Source organism: Petaurus breviceps, unplaced genomic scaffold (genome assembly GCF_028583685.1).
Source record: "Petaurus breviceps papuanus isolate PSGF00001 unplaced genomic scaffold, PetGlider_PUasm1.0 90762, whole genome shotgun sequence".
Taxonomy (NCBI): domain Eukaryota; kingdom Metazoa; phylum Chordata; class Mammalia; order Diprotodontia; family Petauridae; genus Petaurus; species Petaurus breviceps.
In genome coordinates this window covers 1,653,020-1,676,776 of record NW_027187339.1, presented here as the reverse complement: position 1 = coordinate 1,676,776, position 23,757 = coordinate 1,653,020, and the positions used below count along the sequence as shown (strand labels likewise).

The 23,757-nt window shown below is 41.2% G+C and overlaps 1 protein-coding gene across 3 annotated transcripts in view; it reads right to left on the bottom strand.

Moving 5' to 3' along the window:
- Positions 1–483: 483 nt before the first annotated feature.
- The window catches only part of ADK (adenosine kinase), a 647,588-nt gene continuing 624,314 nt past the window's right edge, over positions 484–23,757 (bottom strand). For all 3 annotated transcript variants that reach the window (XM_069068290.1, XM_069068291.1, XM_069068292.1), the window contains exons 10-11: positions 19,956–20,042; positions 484–1,269 (exon numbers count right to left, since the gene is read on the bottom strand). In XM_069068290.1, the coding sequence (XP_068924391.1) occupies positions 1,145–1,269; positions 19,956–20,042 (212 nt within the window). In that variant the 3' untranslated portion in view covers positions 484–1,144. The remainder of the gene's footprint in view (positions 1,270–19,955; positions 20,043–23,757) is intronic.

Genomic DNA, 23,757 nt, shown 5'->3' with positions numbered 1-23,757 from the left:
TTTATTCAACATGAATCAACAATGTGGTATGGATAATCTAGATTTCTTTCTTTCTAACCATACCTCATCTTAGTACCTCTTTTTTTGTGGTTAGAGAGTGGCCTTTTTAGAAACTTTGATCTTTAAACCAAATTCCTAAAGATGTAATAACATCTCATTGGGAATACAAAGCTCAGGAACCAAAAGCAGAACTTTATAGAGGGCTCATCCTTTTCCTTTTCTCTAGGGCCCAAATGCAGTCCCCAATATAAAATGACCCTCTTGTGGTGGCTAGGTGGCACAGTGAGGAGAGCACCGGCCCTGGAGTCAGGAGGACCTGAGTTCAAATCCGGCCTCAGACACTTAACACAAAAACTAGCCGTGTGACCTTGGGCAAGTTACTTAACCCCAATTGCCCTCCAAAAAGAAAAAGAAATTTAAATAAAATGACCCTCTTTCCCACCCCTTAACTGTTGACAGCAAGGCAAGGAAAGAAAGACATAATTCATATTTGACAAGGTTTATTTTATCAGTATCAAATTACATAGTACCATCAGGAAGTGTCAGGTTATGATCTGAATATTTTAATATAATCTAAAATTTGGTAAATTGTTAAATTAACCAAAGTTCATTTTATATTTGAAGTGTGCATTGAAGAGACTATTTGGCATATCTTGATAAGATGCTTAGCATAAATATTTCTGTACCTTAATTTTAAATATATATGCCTTGCACATATATATATATGCTCCTAAATTAAATATATGCATATAAAAGCTTAAATTGATGTTAGGATTGATACATTTTATATCTATGAAATTATGAAAGCGTCTCTGTGTTCAAAGCAGAAATTTAAAAAATTAGCCAGTTTCCTAGACACATGAATTTACAAAGGAATTGAAAATGAATAAGATGAAATGTTATAACACTGTTTAAGTAATTGACATTTGAATGAGGCTATCAAATTGTGTAAATAATACCACTTTTTCAAGTTGATGAGAGAATAAAGCTTCTACTTAAGCATCGTACCCCTAAATTAAGAGTATGTATCACTGTAGTAAGAAAAGATCTTCTCTAGTAATATGAGTATGGAAGCCAGGATGCAGGAGATGAGTAGGAACCAGTCTGGGCACTGTCTTTCCCCCTGGGCTCTTCCTTTTGCTCATCAATGGAAGTCTGGCTTCTCTGGAAAGGTACAGCCAGAGCGCTTAATGATGATGCTGGCAGCGTAGTGGCCTGCGCGGATGCATTCAGTCAAGGGCCGGTCAGCAACCAGCTGGGACAGAAAACCTAGAGCACAAATGAAAGGGAACGTGTAAGTGTTATGTGAGAACATCAGAAATGCCACCACGCTGGGTCAGACCAGGCGTCCATTCGGCTAGCTCTTCCTATTTTAGAGAAAAGGTGCTTTTGTGGTCAATGATGTGCCCTCTTGAGATGGTGTCCTTAAAAGCTAAGTCTATATATTCTATGCTTTCCTTTAAATATTCGTCTAATGAAGTGAGTTATGGTAAATGTTGTGTTGCTTATAGTCTGGAATATGATAGACTCATCCGGCCCATGAAAGTCCCCAGACCCAGCTAAGTAGGAGAAACAATGCCAATCTATTCCTCTCTATTCCTCAGTGTTGCTTCATTAGGAATCTTTAAGATGTGGACTACTTATCCCCATTCCCTATTAATGTCATTTTCTGAGAGAGAGAGAGAGAGAGAGAGTGAGATTGTGTAAGGCCTTCAGTCCTTACTGCTAGTATTAGCAAGATTGTGATGCTAAGGTTCTAAAGCCAGAAATCATAGGCTGGACCCATACTCAAAGGAGATGTGAAAAAGTGGCGAGAAGTATTGCAGTCATGAACAACAGGGGGTCAAGAACTGAGGAATCTGGGAAATGTGAGCTGCTGCTATCATCTGAGATAGGCCAAGAACAGATGACAAATGAGAAGCTGTTTTGGAGCTTGACTCTCTGTCTCTTCCTGGGCCCTGTGCTGCCCAGGAAGTAAAGGTTAATGGAAAAGCAGTAGTCCAGTGACCTGTGGAATGCTTCCCAGGAGATTTACAGCCTTTCATTTCCTACCACCCTGACCACCCAGGCTTGGCCCTGTCAGACTTGGGGAACATTCTGTATCAGACAAAATTAATCATCACTCAACTGAAGAATAACACTAACAGGCTCTATATATTGACATTTATTTTGTGAAAACTTTCCTAGACTTTGAAATCATTCCCTCAAAAGGTATAATAACAGGAGCTTGCTATGGAATATCCAGTTAAACTCTAGAGGTCAACACATAGCCCCCTACAAACTTGGAGAGTTAAACTATGTGGCCTCTGTACCTGCCTGTTCTATTCTGCTCAGTTTGAAATGGGAACAAGGATAGTGACATGTTTTCTTATATCTTTTTTTGTTCCTTCCCTTGGCCATGGCTTTTGATTGAAAAAATGAGAAAAACTGATATTCACAAAAGACCTTTGTGAGTAGTAAAGACCAACATTATCTCTACCCTGCAAAGGAGGAGGCAGGGTGGGAGATGATGTGCAGAGCACATTTGCCAGCTTTCCAGAAGTCAGAATCCTTGGATGCTGACTTTGGCAGTGAGGAACACTCATGGCCAAGGAGAAAACTCTTTACCAATTTCAGACATGTCAATGTTTTGTAACTCCCAGTCTTTGAGAGTTTTCTGGGGGCATGGACTTGCTAGTATGAGTCAGAAGCAAGAGTAGAGTGCAGGTCTTTGGATTCTGAAACTGGCTTCCAGGCCACAATAACATGCTACTTATCACTGATATAACATGACAATGGCATACACAGTTCCTCTGGCTCAAGTTTGTTCATTCTGGAAGTCAGTTTTTAATAATGCCTTGCTAGAGGTCCAATGGAAACGGACACAGCAGCTGAGCTGTGAGATAGGTAGAGGCTTCCAAAATCTGATGACTGGGGACAAAGATGAGGAAAAAAGAGTGAGTACTCCTGTAAACAGCCAGGCCTGGGGAAGAAGGTGGTAATTGCCAATCAAAGGAAAATCAGTATCAGCTCAAGAGAAAATGCCAAAGAGCCACATAAATATATACAGCTTCATGCAAGAAGCTGAAGACAGAAAAGGCAAGCCAGGGGATAATGCAGCAGCTCGCATGATGAAGGCTAAAGCTCATGAAGTCCCAGTGCGTTCTCTCCCACTGCGGTATGGCTCCTGAAAGCAGCAGCACAGCATCCTGGAGCCTTGTGCACCTGAGAGCACCTGCAACCCAGTACATCTCGAGTAGTTTTCCTCTTGAGGTGCTTCGACATTGCTGCTTTGCACTCAGGAGGCACACACAGGGCACTAAAGGGCATGACCAAGTCTTTAAGGAATTTTGAACCAAGAAAGAAAAGACAAATGACAATACTATGGCATAGCTGCCGAGGGAGGCAGAGAGCAGGAAAGCTGCTTTCTGACTTGGTGGGTTTGGCATTTGAGCTTGGTAATAAATATCTGTTCAACTGCATTAGGTCTTTAAAAATGGGGGGGGGGGAGGTGTTCAACAGGTTGAGATGGTAAAAAGGAGTTCAAAATGTATGAAAAGGCCAAGGGACAGGAAAGTGTAGGGTGTGCTCGCTCTGCAATCCAAGGACTCAAACCAAAAGTCTCCAAGTGAGCTGGCCACCACAGGTCCATGGACAAGAATTTGTATACTTTATTCATAGAACTACTCTTTGGGCTTGTTTATTCATTCAACCCACCCTTCGGTCCAGCTGGCTCATCTGTTTTTGAAGCCCATGGCGGATTAGAAGCACATTAGAATGGTGAAGGGCTGTTCCAGTCAAGGCACAGCCTGGCAGTGGTGGAGACAGGCCCTGAATGTCACCTGCTATTACTGAAAAGTGTGATAAGTGGTCTGCAGAGCACACAACCACTTAACTTCATGCAGAAGTGGGATCAGACTCATTCTGGCTCACCACAAGAGTGAGCAGAACAAGAGCTACAAGTTAGAGAGAAGCAAGCAGGGACCATCAGGATTCGAGGGTCCTACTTCTGTTTTCTGCTCCCATGCAGGAGAAATTTTATTAGGGGCTGTAGATAAAAAGAGAACAAGCCAGACAGAACTTCGGGCTTTTGTCTGACTGGCTGGGTTAAAGTCCCCTGGTATTGTTTGCCAGGTGGGGTACAAAGAACTCTGGACAGCAGGGAAGAAAGACCAATCAGCCTGGAGAGCTCTCCTTAAGCTTTTACCTCTTTTCTATGTTGTGCCCATGTCAGAGGTTGCAGCTCCAAATGCAATTCTCAGATGCTAGCTAAGTATGACATCAATCAGTCTGCTGTCTTAGAGACAGAGATGCACAAATCCAAAAACTGTGCTCAGTATTGCTGGGGAGAACATAAGCGATCTCAGATGTCAGAATTTGGCACAGACTCCTATCTATAGATGAACCACAGCTAGACAGACGGACAGACGGACTGTCTGATGATTCTGTAAATTCTATCCATTATAAAGAGGTGAATTAACTGGTCATGGAAGTATATGTAGAATGAAATCATAGGCAGATGATGATAAGTGATGAGGCTGAGAAATGGGATATCACCTTTCACCTTCTTTGCTTTAAAAACATTTTATTGATATCTTTTGCTTTTATATAAATTTCATTTCCCAATACATCCTGTCTCCAGGCATCTCTCATAACAAAGAAAAAAAAAAGAGAAAAGAAGCATTTTAGAAACACTAATACACACAATAATCAAGCCTGACAGTATAGGCTGTTTTCTACCTGTATAGTGCCCCAGCTATGCAAAGACAGGAGGGAGATGCATCCTGTAGCAGCTCTCTAGGCCCAAGCCTGACCAATACAGAGTTCAATTTTGATTTTTGTTGCTCTTTATGTTTACATTGTGGAGTCACTGTGTAGACTGTTTTATAGGTTCTGCTTAATTCACTTTGCATCAGTTCATCTAAGTTTCCCAATGCCCTTTCAGTCTTCATATGCTTTGTTTTTTCCATCATGCCAACATCCCATCTCATTTATGTGCCACCATTTATTTCACTACACTGATGGGAAATTATGACTTTGTTTCTAGTTCACTGCTGCTACAGAAGTGCTGAGCACAATGGACCTTTCTTTCTGTCTTTAATTTTATTCCTTATATTTATTCTCCTCAAAATGATAAGTGATTTACTTTATATCTTTCTGGTTTATTAATATTTTTTCTTATTCAGCTTCTGGGGCCTGCATATGATTAATTTTTTTGCATTCCTAATTTCCATAACCATATAAAGTTCTCCCCTATTATCTCCAAAAGGTGCCTATTTTTAATATCACAAAACAGCCCTGATTTTACTCGCATGGATATGCCCTCTACAAGATAATTACTGCTCCATTCCTCAATCAAGGGACTTTATGAACTGTTGGGGCCAAAGCCTGAGAGCAGAGGATGTATCTTGTCTCTCTTTGGGCTCACAGTAAGTGCTCTGTAAATGTTTATTGACTGAATGATCCCATGATGGCTAGCTTTCAAATGCATAACCTTTCCAAGTTGGTTTTCCCAGGGCTGACACATAGCCTAAACCCTGGCTGGGACCTGTTGTGAAGGTCTTTCCAGGGTGGTTGGATTTGGTAAACTCAGAAGCACAGGATTCACTGCTAGAAAGATTGCTGCATCATAGCTTCAGAGTTGAAAGGAACCTCAGAGGTCATCCAGTCATTCTGCAGAGAAAGAAATGAATTTCTAGACAGAATAAGTCTATCTCTGGTCATTTAGGTGGTAACAGAGCTGGCTTTTGGGTTCCATGGCCAAGGCTCTTCCCAGCCCTACTTGTACTCCCCTGACACTGCACCTCCTAGAACCCTGGGGGTCACCTCCACTTCAGGATGAGGAATTAGAAGAGGAATTCATTATTCATTAATAATATAAAACTTTATCTCCCAATAAGATGTGCAATTAAATTGTCACTACAGCAAGAGAACAAGAATTTAAGGTATCATGTGATTATAATTGTCCTCAGAGGAATTATTATGTTAATTAAAACAAAACTCACATCCTACTTAACAATAACCATATTAGCTATTTTTCAATTAAAGAAAATAAAATCCTGAGGACAGCCTGAGAGTTGTTCTTGTCCATCTTTAGGTCATCACTTTACTATCTCAATTCTTTATTGAATCTTAATCATTTCTAGATTTAGTCCTTTTTTATGGGATGGATTGTTTCCTTTTTAAAATTAGCTATTTTCACTCTGCCCTCTAAAGCAGTGATGTCAAACTCAAAGAAACCTGATCCTTAGAAAACCACAAATTAACATCTATATTATAATAATTCATTTTGTTAAACATTTCCCAACAACTTTTAAAATCTGGTTTGGGCAAGGCAGTGGTGCAGACTTATGAATCTGACCTCTTTACTCTAAACCATCTGTGCCAACTTCTCCTGTCAGGCTAACATATAGCACAAGTAAGTGGCTCCTTCTGTTGTCTATAATTTCATTAACTTCTGTAGATGGGAGTTGAAACTTAAAAGTACAACAAAACTCTCACTAATCAAAACCTTTAACTAATTAGAATCCTTCATAAAATTTTCTTTTATTATATAGAGATAGCTGATAAGAATTCAGGATTACAAAAGGAATTTAGTTAAAAACAAAAAACAACCCAACTTACTTCTAAGTTACGTCCTGAGGTCAGTCTACACTCACTTCAAGTTTTCTATACCAGGAGTTCCCAAACTTTTTTCCTGAATCAGTCAGTTAACAAAAATTTATTAAGAGATTATTATGTGTGGGGTGGCAAGGTGGCACAGTGAATAGAGCAATGGCCCTGGAGTCAGGAGAACCTGAGTTCAAATCTGGCCTCAGATGCTTAACACAAAACACTAGCCATGTGACCTTGGGCAAGTCACTTAACCCCAACTGCCCTACCTCCCCCTCCCCTTCAAAAAAGAAAAAAAAAAGAGATTATGATGTGCCAGGCTCTTTTTGAATCCTAGGCTGGATGTCCAGCCTGGACAAAAACACTAGTCTATGCCTTCTAGGAGCTCACATTCTAATGAAGGAGACATCAATTCAATAACAATGTACAGGCAAGATACAGAGTAGATGGAAGGTAATCTCAGAAGGAAGGGACTGAGGACTGGATTGGAGGAGCTACTTTTCATTTTCCTAAAAGCATTGAGATCACTGGGGAAAAGGGAGGAGGGAGAATGACTAGAGTGAAGGGAGAATTTGTATTTTTGGCTGGATTCACTTCCCCACTAGAAGTGGGTCAGTGATGTGAGTTGTCACTAAGCTGGAGAGCCACCAGACCCTGATGTCCTTAGTGGAGTGCACCTAACTTATGCCTCCCACATAGAAACAAGAGCTGATCTTCAGAATGATGAGAATGGGGCATGACAAGAGTCTTAGCTATACAAATCCAACCATTCTTAGTCTATTATTCTTACTAAGGAGGTAAAATGGACTAATACACTTTAGATTTCCAACAAGGTTGGTGGTGGTGGTGGTGGTAGTTGTGGATTTTTTCCCTTCCTGCTGAGGGTACCTCTATCTTCCCAGTCACCTATGCTTACAAATTAGGCATTGTCCTCCATGCCTCACTTTCTCAAACCCCTTCCTACATATCCAATTAGTTGTCAAATTCTGCTATTTATACCTTCCTAACATTACTTGTATATGCTCCCTTTTCTCCTCTGACACTGAAACCCTCCTGACCCTCATCACCTCATTCCTGGAACTATTGCCGTAGCCTGCTGATGGGTCTCCCTGCCCCAAGTGTCTCTCTACTCCAATTTACCTTCCACTCAGCTGTCAAATTAGTCTGTCTACAAAAGCAGATCTGACCATATTACTTCTGATATTCAATAAACTCCAGTGGCTCCCCATTATCTTCAGGATCAAGCAGAAAATCCTCTCTTTTAAAAGCTCTTCATAACCTAGCCCTTTCCTACCTGTCTGGTCTTCTTACATTTTACTCACCTCCTCTAAGTATTCTATAATCCAGTGACACTGGCCTCCTTGCTATTCCTCAACACAGAAACTCCTAGTCCTTCGTGGATTGATTACTTCCCACCACTTCTGTCCTATCTTGAGCTGCCTCTAGGTCATAGAGATTCATAGTGTGAAATTGAACCAATGTGCCTGGCTGTTGGGTTAGCCATGTAGATACAGAAGCTTCTATCAAACTCAGATATAAAATTAACTTGGAATTAAAGTATGTATGGATTTACTCTCCTACTGCCTCTTTCTCTATCTCATCACTTCTTATTCAAGTAGCTGTTACTTTCAGTGATATTGAATGGAACCATGTCATTTAAATAATGCATTGTGGGGTTTCTGAATTGTATGAGATACTTTTTAAATAAAATGTTGTATTGTCATAAAAAATTTCACATAATGTCATTTTTTCCATTGTGAGAAACCTGACTTCTTCTGTGCCCTTCACTTATAGCAGAAGAACCCATCAACAACTGTGTCATGCTGATTTCCTCCTCCACCTTCAGAAAAATTAGAGGAAATTGCTCATGGGGCCCTCCCTGGCAACCCACACTCTTAAACCTGCAACTAGCTGAGTAATTCAAAGATTCATGACTTAAAGACTGAACTTGCTAGAATTTGTTAGTGGCTTAAAAAAAAAAGGCCTAAACATAGGGATGGGGAACCTGTGGCTTTGAGGCTATATGTAGCCCTCTAGGTCTTCAAGTGTGGCCCTTTGAATCCAAACAACCCCTGTATTCCAAACTGTAAAATTTGGATTCAGTCAAAGGGCTACACTTGAGGACCTAGTGGCCCACATGTGGCCTTGAGGCTGAAGGTTCCCCACTCCTGTACCAAACCAACTGACCAACCAACTAAAAAAACAACTAAAAGCCTGATGTGGAGTTTCAAAAGCTATGGACACTTGCATTTTTGATAACTTCCTTTACAGTGAGGGTCTGATATCCCAAGTGGTTAGAAACCATCATTATACTGCTAAGCCACCTCTATTCCCATTACTCACAGAGGTCAGTTTGGACTGGAGTCAGAGATGGTCTGGGATACATTTTAAGGCATTTGCTGAGTGATTTAGGAGATAAGACAAGGAATCTCATTTAAACTTTTTTTGGTAAAAGGATTCACATTTTTGTGTTCATTGTGTTGGGATTGGGGGTTGTCATCTAAAAATACTGTACTTTTCCAACAGCTTCCAGAGTAAAATATAGAGAACTTACACCCTATAAGATGCAATGCTTGAATTTCTAGAGAAGGAAAAGCAATCAGAAGTTGTTCCACCCCACCCCCCTCCCCCAAAGACTATGGCCGTAATACAGGTCCATTTTACAGATCTGTGGACCAAGAGAGGCAACAGATCAAGTGGAAATGAGTACCCCCAAGCAGCAGGGAGCCAGGTGGCTAAACAGGACCTAGCCTGGTAACTTTTAGGCCCTTTAAAAGGATAGTGTTTAAAAGGGTTTTAGTTTTATGTGACTCTAAATTTGTACTACAAAAATTCTGACTGAACACATTTTCCTGCTTCCCAAGATGCACACAAAAATACCGTACAATAAAAAGGATAACAAGATTATCTATTTAGAGCTGGGAAGGCTGTTTGAGGTCATCTGGTGCAACTCTCCTAAACTGACAGGGAAGGAAATTGAGAGGGCAGGTGACTGCCAGAGGTCACCCAGGTATTAAGTGGCAGGGTCAGGATTCAGAACTCACATCCTGGAACTACAAATGGATCTCTGTCCTTCTGTAATAGTTTCAGGACCTCCTTAAAATGTACCTTTCAGAAAATTCACACATTTCTACAATGGGAACATACACTGATAGCTGTCTCTTTAAATTAGTCTTAGTTCTAATTATGCTCTAGTGCTAGCCTAATTACCAGAGAAAGAAAAAAGTCTGAAAAAACCCACAGTCATTAAATTCATATACCTAATAAGTCACAACCTTGAAATCTTGCTCTAGTTGAAAGCACAGTTAAAAGTGCCTGACTATATTACTAGAGGAAAGTTTTAATAAAAACTAATTAAGCTACAAAAGTCTCAAGTGGTTAACTGATTTTAGGGGCTAAATTTCTGGCACTTCTAATTATCCTCCGGTGGCTTTACTTAGTGTTTCACAACCATGACAGATGACAATGAAAAACTGCAGTTAAATTCATCCACCCTGACACCGTGCTAAGCGCCTGCTTCTCCCTCTCCAAGTAAAATCAATACTGTGTTTGAGTAAACACGTTTACAGCTTTATTAGGATGTCTTGCTTGTTCTGTAACAGCTACTTGAAGCTGTGGTAACAAATCGACTCAACTCAGTTAAACCTAGAGAGCTGGGTAAGAGGCCCATCGATAAGGTTGTTATAAAAATAAACTGCAGGAGATCAGAAAGCAGCCGGGGAAATGTCAATATTTTTCCTTCCAAGGAATGACAAAACAGTGAGATCATGAATGAGAGCTTTGGTGAGCCTATTGTTTTACTCTATTTAAAAAATGTCTCTTGCTTCAAATGGATGCCTAACCTCCAGAATGAGGCTTTAGTTCCCATAACTTAGTGCCAATCACTTGGGGTTTTTACTGCTGTTTCTCAGCCTCCATTTTCCTTAAGTTATGGATCCCTAAGGCAATATCCCCAATCAGTGGGCATGCTGCTCCTGACTCAACCCTTCCAGGGATGGGCAGAGAATTCACCGCCTCTGGAGGGACCCCTACTGAGCAAGTCTTCTCGACAGCTGTTCAGCATGGATATAGTTAAGCCCTATATGTCAGTCATTGTGTTAATCACAGGGGATACAAAGAAAGACCAAAATCCCATCTCTGCCGCCAAGGAGCATACATTCTAATGGAGAAGACAAACTGTAGCTAGGTACATATGTGATGCAGGTAGGCTAGATGGAATGAATTATGGAAGAGGAAGACATTAGCAGATGGGAGAGGGGACGGGAAAGCTAGGAAAGGCCTCCTGTAGTCTTCACAGAAGCTAAGGGGTGGAAGGCGCAGACGGTAGGGCCAAAGTTTGCCTTGCTACCAGTGGTCCTCATGAATCCTAAATCTGCCCTCTGGGCCCTAGCACAGTCAGTGGGCTCCCTCTTAGGCATAACAGCCCCTCCAGTGTCTGGAGACAGCTATTGAGCAGGCCAAGCATTTTCAGAGTCTGGGATCATTCTCTTATACATCATGATTCAAGTTATTTGGGTTCAGTCAATGGTAATTCTGTTACATTCTTTTTTTTTTTTTTAAAGCAATCGGGGTTAAGTAACTTGCTCAAGGTTACATGGCCAGGTGTTTCTGGGTGGGTGCTAAGTGTCGGAGCCCGGATTCGATTCCCAGGTCATCCCAACTTTGGGGCCGGTGCTCTTACTTGCTGTGCTACCTGGCCGCCCCATCTGTCACATCTTTTTTTAAAAAAAAATTGAATCAAAATTTCTGACAATTGCATTGCATGTGTCTATCTTTTGAAGCCTCTGTATTCCCAAAATCAAACCTGAGGATGTTACTGGATGTTTAACATGACATTTCAGAATTAATACCATTTTACAAAAATGGGAATTTGAAGTTTTCTCCCCAAAATTATGGTTTTAACCTTTTAAAATCAAGTGGCCCCACAACACCTGAAGTTGAATAAGCTCCAATGTGTAAATGTTGGTGGCCAACATTTATGTCAATAATTCACAAAGTGATTCCATTCCCACCCTTGAACAGTCCCAGATGTCCCTTTTCTTGGGGAGGACTGGAGCGAGGAAGAAACATCATTCTGGTGCTTAGTGACTTTAGAATCAAGTCCTAGCCCAAGCATCACCTCCCTACAAAAGCCAGTCTTGTTCCATTGCCAGTGTCCTCCCTCCTTAAATAGCCTGGGTTTTTATGTTGGATGTGTTTACACACGTGCTTGTTGTCTCTTTCAAGAGAAATGAGCTCTTTGAGAGCAGGGATTGTTTTACTTTTGTTTCTGGGTCTCCAGCATAGCACAGGCCTGGTACAAAAGCTGGCATTTAATGAATACTTGGTGATTGATTTATTGATTAGACCAGGGGTTCTTAGATTGGAATCTATGAATTGATTTTAAAAATACTTGGTTTCCTTTGTTAGGAAATACAATGTATTTTGTTTTATGCATAAAAATAACATGACTGAGAAGGGGTCCCTAGGCTTCACCAGACACTACCCAAGGGGTTTATGGCACACAAAATATTAAGAACCCCTGGGTTAAACTATCTGGATACAGAGAAATGGTAGATTAAATGTTCCCTACAAACAGTTCAGATGTCTGTTCCTCTCAATTAGTTTCTTTCCATCTTTTATCTGTATATCCTAATAAGATCTTTTACAACTTTATTTTCTCTTGAGATTAGTTTAGCTGTGGTCCAATCATTAATATGGGCTAGTGACTTAGATATGTTGGAAAACATTTTTTTTTAGTAAAAAAGAAATGAATAAACATTAACTTTAAATTTAATAGCTTAAAAGATAATTCCTTGCCCTTTGACTTAGTAGTACCTCTACTAGGTCTGTATTCCAAAAGAGATAAAAAACAAAAAGGAAAAGGATCTATACGTACAAAAATATTTATAGCAGCTCATTTCTGGGGACTAAGAATTAGAAATTGAGGGGGAAGTCCATCAATTAAGGAATGGCTGAACAAGTTGTCATAGGTGATTATGATGGAATACTATCGTAGTATAAGAAGAAATGAGCAAGATGCTCTCAGAAAAACCTGGAAAGACAACATGGGCTGATGCAAAGTGAAATGTCCTGTGTACAAAGTAAGAGCAATACTGTAATATGGTCAGCTGTGAATGACTTAGCTAGTCTCAGCAATACAATGATCCAAGACAATTCTGAAAAACTTCTGATGAAAAATGCTGTCCATCCCTAGAGAATTGATGGCATCTGAATGCAGATTCAAGAATACTTAAAGAAAAAAAAAAAGAAAACAACAAAAAGATAATGCCTGCCATGGTAAGTTATTGTATATCTCTCCAGGTTTATGCTCAGAGAAATCTAAACCCTAAATGGTCTCAGATTGGATGGTACGGTGGCTGAGACTGTAAAGGAGCAGGAAGTCAATTCAGAGCCAAGGTTCCCTCAGAAACCGCAGATCAGCCACAAATCAGTAATCATTCTGGTGCAAAATAAGCAGCAATGGGTAAGCTGTCTGAGCCACGGCTGTGAGAACAGTGACTTAGGGCTTCCTGTCCTTTATGGTTAAGGACTGAAAGCCAACATGTGACACAAATATAGCTCAAGATGTATCTATAAATGGAACTTTAAAAAGAAAATCTCATACTAGTTTTTACTGCAAAGTTATATGGAAGGAACATTCATTTATGGAGAGGAGCCTTCTGGCCCTTTATAGGACACCCACACACCCAAACCCCCACCCCTACTCCCATTTCTATTCAGGAAAAAAAGGCTGAACAAGACAGGTTGTCTTCTAGTCTCTTAAACACATCGCTGTTATTCATTTGATGTGAAATATCTCCCAACAAGTTCTTTGGATCCCAACAAAGTCAAACCAGTTTGGAAAACCCAATGGCCAAGGAAAGCAGAATATATACAACTCTGGTACTGATGCTTTTTTTAAACTACAGACACCCGTATGATAGACTGCTTAATATAAATTAAAGGCACTTTTTTTGTTCAGTTTCAGTCATGTCTGAACTCTTTGTGAGCCTATTTGGGGTTTTCTTGGCAAAGATACTGTAATGGTTTGCCATTTCCTTCTCCAGTTTATTTTACAGAATGAGGAAACTGAGGCAAATGACTGAGGGTTAAATGACTTGCCTAGTGTCACACAGATACTAAGTGTCTAAGACTAGATTTTGAACCTCCTGATTCCAGGCTGAGCGTTCCACCCTCTGCCCCAGTATATGGTCAGTGCAGGAGATGAGCATTAATGCAAAGTGCTGGCACATGGGACAAGGTGATGGTGAGAGTGCTGGTGTGGTTTATGTACAAGTCCAACCAGTAGGCTAAGAGAGCACAATAGTGACTGACCCAACACTAAAGACTGCACGGGAGCAGCTCCTGATTTATCACGCTAAGGCAATGATGGGCTTCTAGGAGTAGCAGGAAAAGGACACCAAAGAATGTCTAATGGAGCACTGTTTTGCCTTTCCAACAGGCTGTTGCTAACATGGCAATTGTTCACTTACCATTTATATGTTAGAGATGAAAACAAAATGTATTAATCCAAATTTTGCCTATGTCAACATTAGCTGGATAACCCTAAGAAGAAATTGAGATGATTTTCTTATTTACTAGGCTTTAAGAAGTACAACCTACATCCTTGAAGTGTTAATAATTGTTGGTCTTTACTGGTGTTAATTTAGTGAACACGTTGTTAATTTCTGTTTGTTCTTCTTAAAGCTGATAAGCAGATTTCTCTGCTGGTATTGTGTAGCTCAGAGGTAATATTTTATACCTCTTATATATGCTAATGATACAGTTGTGTGTGAATAAATGCATGAATGAAAAAGTGTTTATTTGTTAAACCTTTCCTATGTGCCAGGCATTGTGTTAAGCACTAGGAATATAAAAATAAAAAGCAAGAGAGTCTCTGGCCTTTAGGAGCCTATATTCTAACATGAGAAGACTAACGTATACATGGGAATGGTTCCCCAGGAGAAATGTCTTGGTCTGGGAGGTCAGAGGGATGGTGAGAGAGGCCAAAGGGCTGCCAGCTTGACTACTATGCCCAGATCTGAAAGAGGAGAGCAGCCAAGGGAGGGGCAGGAAGATGGCCTGGAGAGGAGTATGTGGTTCGGAGATGGGTCAGTTAGGAGAGCTCTCCCCAGGCAGTAATAACAGGGTCCAGGGCAGGAGCTGAAGTGGATGAGGGTGGAGGGAGGTGCCCGGCCACAGATGGGAGTCCTTAACTTACTGAGCCCTGGCTGCTGCCAGGCTCAGAGCTTCCCACTTTTTTATACTATGTTTGGCCAGAAAATTTCAATATGAGAAAATAGTTGCAATACCTAACTCTCAGGGTGAATGTGAGGCAAGTAGCTTGCAAACCTTCAAAAAGCCTATTAATGTGAGCTAATAATACTACAAGTTAACACAGAGATAATGCTCCAAGTGCTTCCTAGAGCTGTCTTCATGTGAGCCTCAGAATCACTATTCACTGAGGTCTCTGAGTGGGGACCTGAAGGAAAGGGAGGGTTCATCAAGCAGAGGCTGGGGGTCAGAGGGATGAACTAAGAAGAGTTCCCCCCATACACGGAAGGGGACCTAAATAAAGGCAAAGCTGGGATGTGTTTAGGAACAAGGAGTATAATGATAATAGCAGCATTAGTTGTGGTAATTATTGACCCGGAATGTGCTACAAATGGAGACTATGCTGCCTGCCATTTTGCTTACTCCATAATAATAATAACAGCACAATAACTAGCTAGTATATCTATAAAAACAATAGCACTTTAGGGTTTGCAAAGTGCTTTATAAATATTATCTGATTTGATCCTCACAGCAACCCTAGGAGGTAGGTGCTGTTACTATCCTCATTTTACAGATGAGGAAAACTGAGGCAGGCAAAGGTTGAGTGCCCTGCCCAGGGTGCATTCATTTAGTTAAAAGGCACAATGGATAAAGTACATATTTAATGAACAGAAAAGTATCCTATGAGCAGCTAAACTAAGATGTGCTCTTACTGCTGGAGCTACACGATCTCAGACTCTTAGAGGTCTAGAGTTAAGTTTTTTTTTTTTAAGCAATCGGGGTTAAGTAACTTGCTCAAGGTTACACGGCCAGTTATTTCTGGGTGTGGTGCTGAGTATCTGAGCCCGGATTTGATCCAGGTCATCCCGACACTGGAGCCGGTACTCTTACTCGCTGAGCCACCTGGCCGCCCCTAAGCAATTGGGGTTAAGTAACTTGCTCAAGGTTACATGGCCAGGCGTTTCTGGGTGGGTGCTAAGTGTATGAGCCCAGGATTCAATCTCCAGGTCTTCTCAACACTGGAGCCGGTGCTCTTACTCGCTGTGCTACCTGGCCGCCCCTAGAGTTAAGTTTTAAGTAACATTCAGAGAGAATCTGAATCGGGGAATGAGAAGACAGGAATTTTAATTTATATTATAATCCTACTCATACAAATGAACTTTAGGAATCCCATTTATGTCATTTATCTCGTTATGTATCTAAACACAATCTCATAAAAATCAACATTTGTCAGTCTGGTGACAAAGTTATGATATTCTTCGGTTATGTTTTCACAGGAAACTTGGATCTATCTTTGACTTCTTCTTTGGGCTCTGATATCCCAACTGGCTTTGCCTTGTCTCCATATCCCCAGGCCCCTGTAATATTGGGCAGGTCCTCTCACCTGGCTTTTAGTTCTGTCCAAGTTGCTTCTGATGGAAGCCTTCCATCTGCTGTACCCCCTGAGGTGCAGTGAGGAAAAAGAAGCACTAGGGTTTCCTCACCAACCAACCTGGGCTTCAGAGAAACCAAATGAGCCTTTTTTCACTGACCTCCTTCGTTCTCTCCCCAGCTTGTGGAGATCTGAGCAGGAATAACCCAGGCCTATGCAGGTGGGTACTAGTCTAGTTGTGGTTTATCAGGATCTCCCCAGCAGCACAGCAAGAGGCTCTAAGTGGCTTCAGGATGTGAAGGAGCTGGGTCCTCCTTCCCCCTCTGCCATTGGTGTTTGGGGATAGTTATGCTTCTCCAGAGAGCCAGGCTTTCACATTCTCCACAACCACTGCAACCTGAAACACTCCGTAAAGCCTGTTCATACAGGACAAATCTACCTTATTACTCTGGAAGAAAATTCTTAAGAAAGAAATGAGATAAACTCATATGGATTTGTTTCTTCCTTCTGCAGGGTAGTGGGTCAGTTAGGTGGCCCAGTGGATAGAGTGCTGGGTCTAAAGTCAGAAAGACTCATCTACCCGAGTTCAAATCTGGCCTCAGACACTTATTAGCTGTGTGACCCTGGGCAAGTTACTTAACCCTGCTTGCCTCAGTTTCCTCATCTCTCAAATGAGCTGGAGAAGAAAATGGCAAATCACTCCAGTATCTTTGCCAAGAAAACTCCACATCGGGTCATGAAGAATTTAACACAACCACAAAATGACTGAACAGTGACAAAGTCTGAAGAAAGGGACCTTGTCACTAGCTCAAGTGAGTAGATTTTAAGTCCCCTCATAGGATCACAGGACTGAAGACCTAAAGTTGGAGGGAACTTTATTTTTAATTTTGTTTTCAAACTTAAAAATATTATTTTCATTTGGAAAAAAATTTTTTTGAGGAGACTTCAGAGCCCAAAAAATCCACCCTTCCTTTTTTCCCAAATTAAACCAAAGGCCAGAGAAGCTATGTGACTTGGCTGATGCCTGAGTCCATGGTAGGCACTGAATACATGCTTGTTGGCTAAATGGCCTAGAAGTACTGGAGGTGGAATTTCTACCTGCATCCTCTGACTTCAGGGTGAGTGCTTTTTCCATGGAAACACAATGAGGGAGATAGCTTTTGGGTGAGCACAACAGAAGACCCATTTAGGTTCTAGGATACTGCACCACCTCTTTGCATACAAGGTAATATCACAGGGAGGAAGCACAAGGCACAACTCTGAGTCCTGTATAAGCAAGCTCTGTGTGTTGTGTTTCCATGATGTCCCGAGGCCTAGGCCAGCAGTCTATCAAAAGGAAGGCTCATCTTCAATCTCTAAATTGAAGACTCTGTTCCAAAATTTTGTGCTGATCACTTCAGCAAGAGGGAGCTGAATGCTGCTTTTCCTCCAGTAAGAAATGGATAGTATTTAAGCTACAAATGCCAAGGTGCTTTTTGGAGTAATTTTCATAGGGTGAAGGGATCAGGAGGATTTGAAAAGTACCAGTATTTTGATATAGTGACTCCCGCTTTGCTCTCAGGCCCAGGGCAATGCTTGGAGCTGGTCTGAGGCCTGCACTGAAGTTGCCTTTGTCTTAGAATGCCCCTGGCCTTTCTCTCTGGGCCCTAAGTGTGGGGCTGGGCACAGGCTATCCAGGGTGTTCTCACTTCCCTTTGAAAGATGATTTGCAGTTGTTGTCCCCATCCCAACTGCTGCCATACAATGTACAACTAAATCTTGTTAGATTAACACAGGCTGATATTGACAGCCCAGTGGGAACATATTGATTGGGGCCCTTTTCTTGTTATTTGTTATGATTTTTCTTTTCAGTTTCATTTACTGGGCAGACACAGGGGAAGAGATTTCACAGGGAACAATGACAGTGCCTGTCACAAAATGTTCTCAATGTTTTCATTTGTTACTATGGTAGTGACAAAGAGGGTTCCAAATGAAAAGGCAGACCTGCTGTGACAGAGCACAGCAGGACAACAGGAAGGAATTTTCTTCTGACCTGGGAAATTAGGAAATCATGTTTAGCTGGAGATCATAGAATTGTCTCCATTTCCCAGGGCATACTCCTAGCCCTGAGGCTTCTAAGAGGAAAAGGCTGGGAAGGCCCAGGACTGTTCTGGTTGTCCGGGGATAGAGAGAGGACAAGCCCTCCAAAGAGAAGGAAAGGAAACAAGCATTTATCTAGTGCCTGCACTGCACCAGGCACTGGGCATGAATGCTTTTAAAAATTCTATTTCATTTGATTCTCACAACAATCCTGTGATATAGGTGCTGTTATCCTCATGTTACTGTTAGGGAAACTGAGGCAGCAGAGGTTAAGTGACTTGACCATACAGCTGATATGTCTCTGAAGCTGGATGTGAATTCGGGTCTTCCTGACTCCTGGGCCACTAGCTGTCTCTAAGGAATCAAGGGGGTATCACACATGGTACCAACAGAAGCTGGAGAGATCTGTCAGTGTCCCTAAACTGCTGGAATGGAATGACAGATTCAATTTCTGTTTATTTGGGACATTTACTTCTAAATGATACATGAAAGTCTTCGATGGTGCACACCACTGCAGTGAATGGCACATATACTGCTACCCTCCCCCCCTCCCCCCAGCCCCATCCAATATCTTGAAGAAGGTAAGCAGGGGAGGGTGAGAAGAAGATATTAGCATTTCCAGGAGGAGGCGGAGTCTATGGCCATAATCCTAGTGGTTCAAATGGATGTCCTCAGAGTCCTAAAAAGTGAAGGGGGGAGTGTATGATGGCAGTCCTTCTCAACCCCCATCCCTGCAATTCTGCCACAAGCTCTTACTGCAGATGAAAAGTAGTATAGACAGGTGGACCCTCCCTCCTGCCCAGGGCTGGGGTCACTAGCCAAACACTGAACACTATTAGCCCTATGATGGCCTAGCAGCAGGCTGTAGCTCAAATATCTCCTTTACTTTGTGCTTGCCTGGTCCTCTTTGATGCTACAAGACAGAAACAAAGGTCGGGCTGGACCCCTCAGGGCTATGACTCAGGAATCTGGAGCTTCCCAGATATCACTGTATTCAACTACAAAGAAGTCAGAATCATCACAAGAACCTTTGAACCAGATTGTAGATTAATCTAACTCATCAAACCAAAATCTCCCAATAGCCTGTCTTTCCTTTTTTCCCCCTAAACACTCTTTCAAAAACAATTAAGTCCTCATAAGCATTGCCAATTCTTATTGAGCTTGAATCAGTCTAAAGTTTAACCCTTCATGGTAGAGTAAGCACCAAACTATTGTGCTGGAAACAGATGTTCTACCCAAATGACATAATCAAAAGACATCACCCTCACTTATTAGCATACTGTTTAATATTCACCACAACCTGTTTTAAAGAACAACAATGTGTTAACATTTAAGCCTGGAGGGATCTGAATACACTATATACTGTATTTGATGCAGCTTGTTTATGCAACATTCTGACAGATACAATTAATCTCGTGAAAATGACCTGGGTAGAGCATAATAGCAAATTATCTTTAAAGTCATACCACACATTTTCCCTGAAATAATAAGCACCTCATAAAATCCACAACGACACGAGTGCATGGTGAGAACATTAAAAGTTACTTAAAAGAAGAAATTGAAATTCATTAAATTCATAAATCTTAGAATGCAAGAGAGATGAGGGTTAAAGAAAACATTTAAATTCCAAATAAGTATAAAATAAATGATTCTGTACCTCCAACAAAGGCATCTCCAGCTCCATTGGTGTCAACTATTTCACTCTGGTCTTGATCCAGGACAGGGAAAACACTGACTTCATTCACTGCAAAAGAAGCCAAAGGAAAGCAGGTGAATTCTCCATGGAACACAATCTGCAAAACTAGCCCGTGGAAGCTGGAGCTCCTCTGACACACTGGGAAGAGAGAGTACACAGACGAGGCCCTGAAGCTCAGAGACAGGACAGTCTGCCTGATTCAATGCAATTCAACAACGGTTTATAAAGGAAAAAAAATGAAATTGTTCTTCCAATCAAGGATCGTGCATTCTCTTGGGGGTAGGGTTCAGAGAGAGGGAACAGCATATAAACATGTAAATACAAAACATATAAAAAGAAAATATTTAGTATTTTGGCCAGAAGTGCTGCCAGTTGAGTGGGGATCAGAATAGGCCTTAATGGGAAGGTGGCTTCCGACTTGAGCCTTTAGGCAGTTAGGGATTATAAGCAGAGGTGAGAAGGAAATGCATTCCAGGTATGGAAGATAACCTGTGGAAAAACCTGGAGATGTGGGATGTAGTATCATCTATATAGAATAACAAATAGAAGAGTTTGGTGAATGTGTGTATCTGGAGGGACAATATGGAATGAAGACTGGCAATAGAGGTTTGAGCCACATTCTAAAAAGCCTTAAAAATGCTGAGGGGTTTAGGACACTACTCTGGGCATGAGGTGTCCTGATTGGCAACTCACCAGCTCTGTGGAGTCTGTCCAGTGTGGGCTTCTTGCCATCTACCCTGTGGCACCCTATCACTCCCCATCGGGAACAGCAACCCTTGTGACTGAGCAGAACCTCCATAAATCATTCCTGCCCTACTCAACTTCGGGATTCTTCCTACAGGTTGAGCTGTCTTGAGAACTCACTCTAACCTGTTATATTTCACCAGATTTTGCCTGCTTCAATCAATCAATCAACATTTATGTTAAGTACCTACTATGTGCCAGGCATACAAAAACAAATGTGATAAAATCCCTATCATTACATTCTAATTGGAAGAGACAAAATACATATCTATAGGTTTATACATAACAGAAACTAGATAACCTTAGAGGGAGAGAAGTACTAGTAGCAGAGGGGACATTGAAAGGCCAAATGCAGAAATTGGCTTTGAGTTGCATTTTGAAGGAAACTAGTTATTCCAAGGTTTTTCATGCCTGGGGGCAACCCCTACAAAGGCTTACAGATGGGAGATGGAGTGTGGTGTGTATCAGGAGTGAGAAACACCAAGACAGCCAGTCAGCCTGCTCTGCTGAGCAGTAAAGGGAAGTTAAAGCTGAGAAGGCAGGATAGGGTCAGGGTGAGGATGTCTCTAAGGGCCAGACAGGTGAATCTGATCCTAAAAGTAACAGAGTGCCACTGGAATTTACACAATAAAGGGATTACATGATAAGATTTGTGCTTTAGGGAAAAAAAAATCATTCTAGTGGCAGTTAAGAGGCCCCATTAGAACAGGCAGAGATTTTAGGCAAGGAGACCAATTAGGAAGCTACTGTAATAGTCCAGGCAAGAGATAGTGAGGATCTGCCTGATCTAAGGTGGTGGTTCTGGCAGTTGTTTTGGAGGTAGATACAACAAGATCTAGCAACTTACTATTAGGGGAGCAAGGGTAGAGTTGAGGATGATTCCAAATTTGTGAACTTAGGTGAACGGAAGGATACTGGTGCCCTCAATAGAAGTTGAGAAGTTAGGATGAGGGATGAGTAGCAGGGGAAATAGACAAATTGAGCTTGAGACCTGTAGAAGACATCCAGGTAGAGCTATCCAGTTGGCAGGTGGTAATGTGGTGCTGGAAATTAGAAAAGAGATGATGGCAGAAATATAGATGAGTATTATTTGCACAGAGATGATGATAGAAAGCATGAGGACTGATGTGTTTGTTCACTGAGAGATGGAATATAGAGAAAGGAGAAGAGGGTCTTCTAGAATAGAGCCTTGTATACTCATGCAGAAGGTGTGAGGTTGAGAAGGAATGGCTAAACAGGCAGAAGAACTAGGAGAGAAGAGTGTTAGGAAAACCTGAGAGGAGAGGGTTGTCAACAGTACAAAAATCAGCAAAGAGGTTAAGAGGGATAAGTGAGAAAATGTCACTGGATTTAGCAATTATTAGCCTTAGAAAAGTTTCATTTGAGTGGTAAGGTTAGAAAGTAGACTGAAAGAGGCTGAGAAATGGTAGGGAAATGAGAAAGGAGGGATGCTGAGTGTAGATGGTTTCTTCCAAGGGTTTGGCTATGAAAGAGAAGAAAATTATAGAATAATAATTGCTTAAAATATGACAGGATTTAGTGAAAAAATTTTTTAAGGATGAGAGATGTATGTTTAGGTAGCAGGAGGGATAGAGCCAGTAGATAACAAGAAACCAAAGATGAGAGGGAAAGAGGAAATCATATAATGGGAATTGCCCGGAGGAGGATAGAGGGAATGACAGAGGGAACATCAAAGACAGAAACAAAGGGGAAATCATGTTTGTACAGACTCTAAGTCTGGTTGCTTCCCTAATAATTACATCTCTAACTTCAGGAAATAAAGTTAAAGCACTGGGAATCTAAAACATGCAATTAATAAGAACTAGGTACTTTCCTGCAAGAAAAATATATTCGTAAGGAAAATAGAATTACAGGTCAGTTATAGTACTCTTTTATCAATGGTGAGTATCTTAGTTTATAAAGAGACAAACATTCTTTTTAAAAGTATCTGTCAACTGGTGGCAAGGGAAAGCTACAACTGAACTCAATCCCAGCTTCCTAGCTCCTTTAGGATGTGGTAAAAACAAAAGTAACAGCAATGACCTTCTAAGCAAAGAGATTTCCCCATGCATTTTGTTGTCCTTACTACAAGATAACAGAATATTCCAGGCTTGGAATATTCTGCTTGCCAGTAGGAGAGAGCTGTCCATGGAGAAACACCACACTGCCAAAGAACAGGATAGTTCCCCTTTCCTAGGGTGTGGTGCTGCTATATTCATGAATCTGGATCCAGCTCACCATGTTCCAGAAACATCTAAGAACACAGATCAAGAGGATGGCTGTGAGTCTGAAGAAAACAGTAACCCATTCTACTCTTTGTCACTTGCTTCTAATGGATTCTAAGTGCCCTCAGCAAGAGACAAAACACAGAAATATTAGGGAACGAAGACCGTGTTAGATCAAAAGTTTGATACTTGTAAATGGTCCCTTCTTCCCTCTCCATGTTAGAAGACTGACTTACTTCAAAGCATAGCTCAAGGCCTCTCTCTTATACAATGAAAGGTCTTTCATGATCTTCCTGGATGTCAGAACTCCTTCCCTGTGGAAATTATTTTGTATAACCCCACCTTCCACACCCAGAACCCCTTTATATTTTGTCTTCTTCCGTCAGAATGTAAGGTACTTAAGAGTATGGACAACCTTGTTTCCTTTATTAGTATCCCCAATGCTTAGGATAGTGCCTGACATTTTGTCATAATCACATATAAATGAACTATCTATTTCTTATATTTAGTTAATCTATGTATTTGTTGTATCCCCTAAGTAAAAAAGAGTAAGGTCTGGAGGACAAAGAATATTTAATTTTTTTCTCTGTTCCATTTTTGTCTGTGTATTCCTAGCAATTAGTAAAGTGCTTTACACATAGGGGGGAAAAAGGGACTAGACTTATGATTTCACTGATAAGAGAACTCCCTGGAAGAGGAAATTCCCTCTACCAAAGCAGGTTGGCACCTTTTCTACCACTTATAAGTCTTAGAGTTGTTCAGAGCACTAAGGGTTTAAGTGATTTCTGGGATTA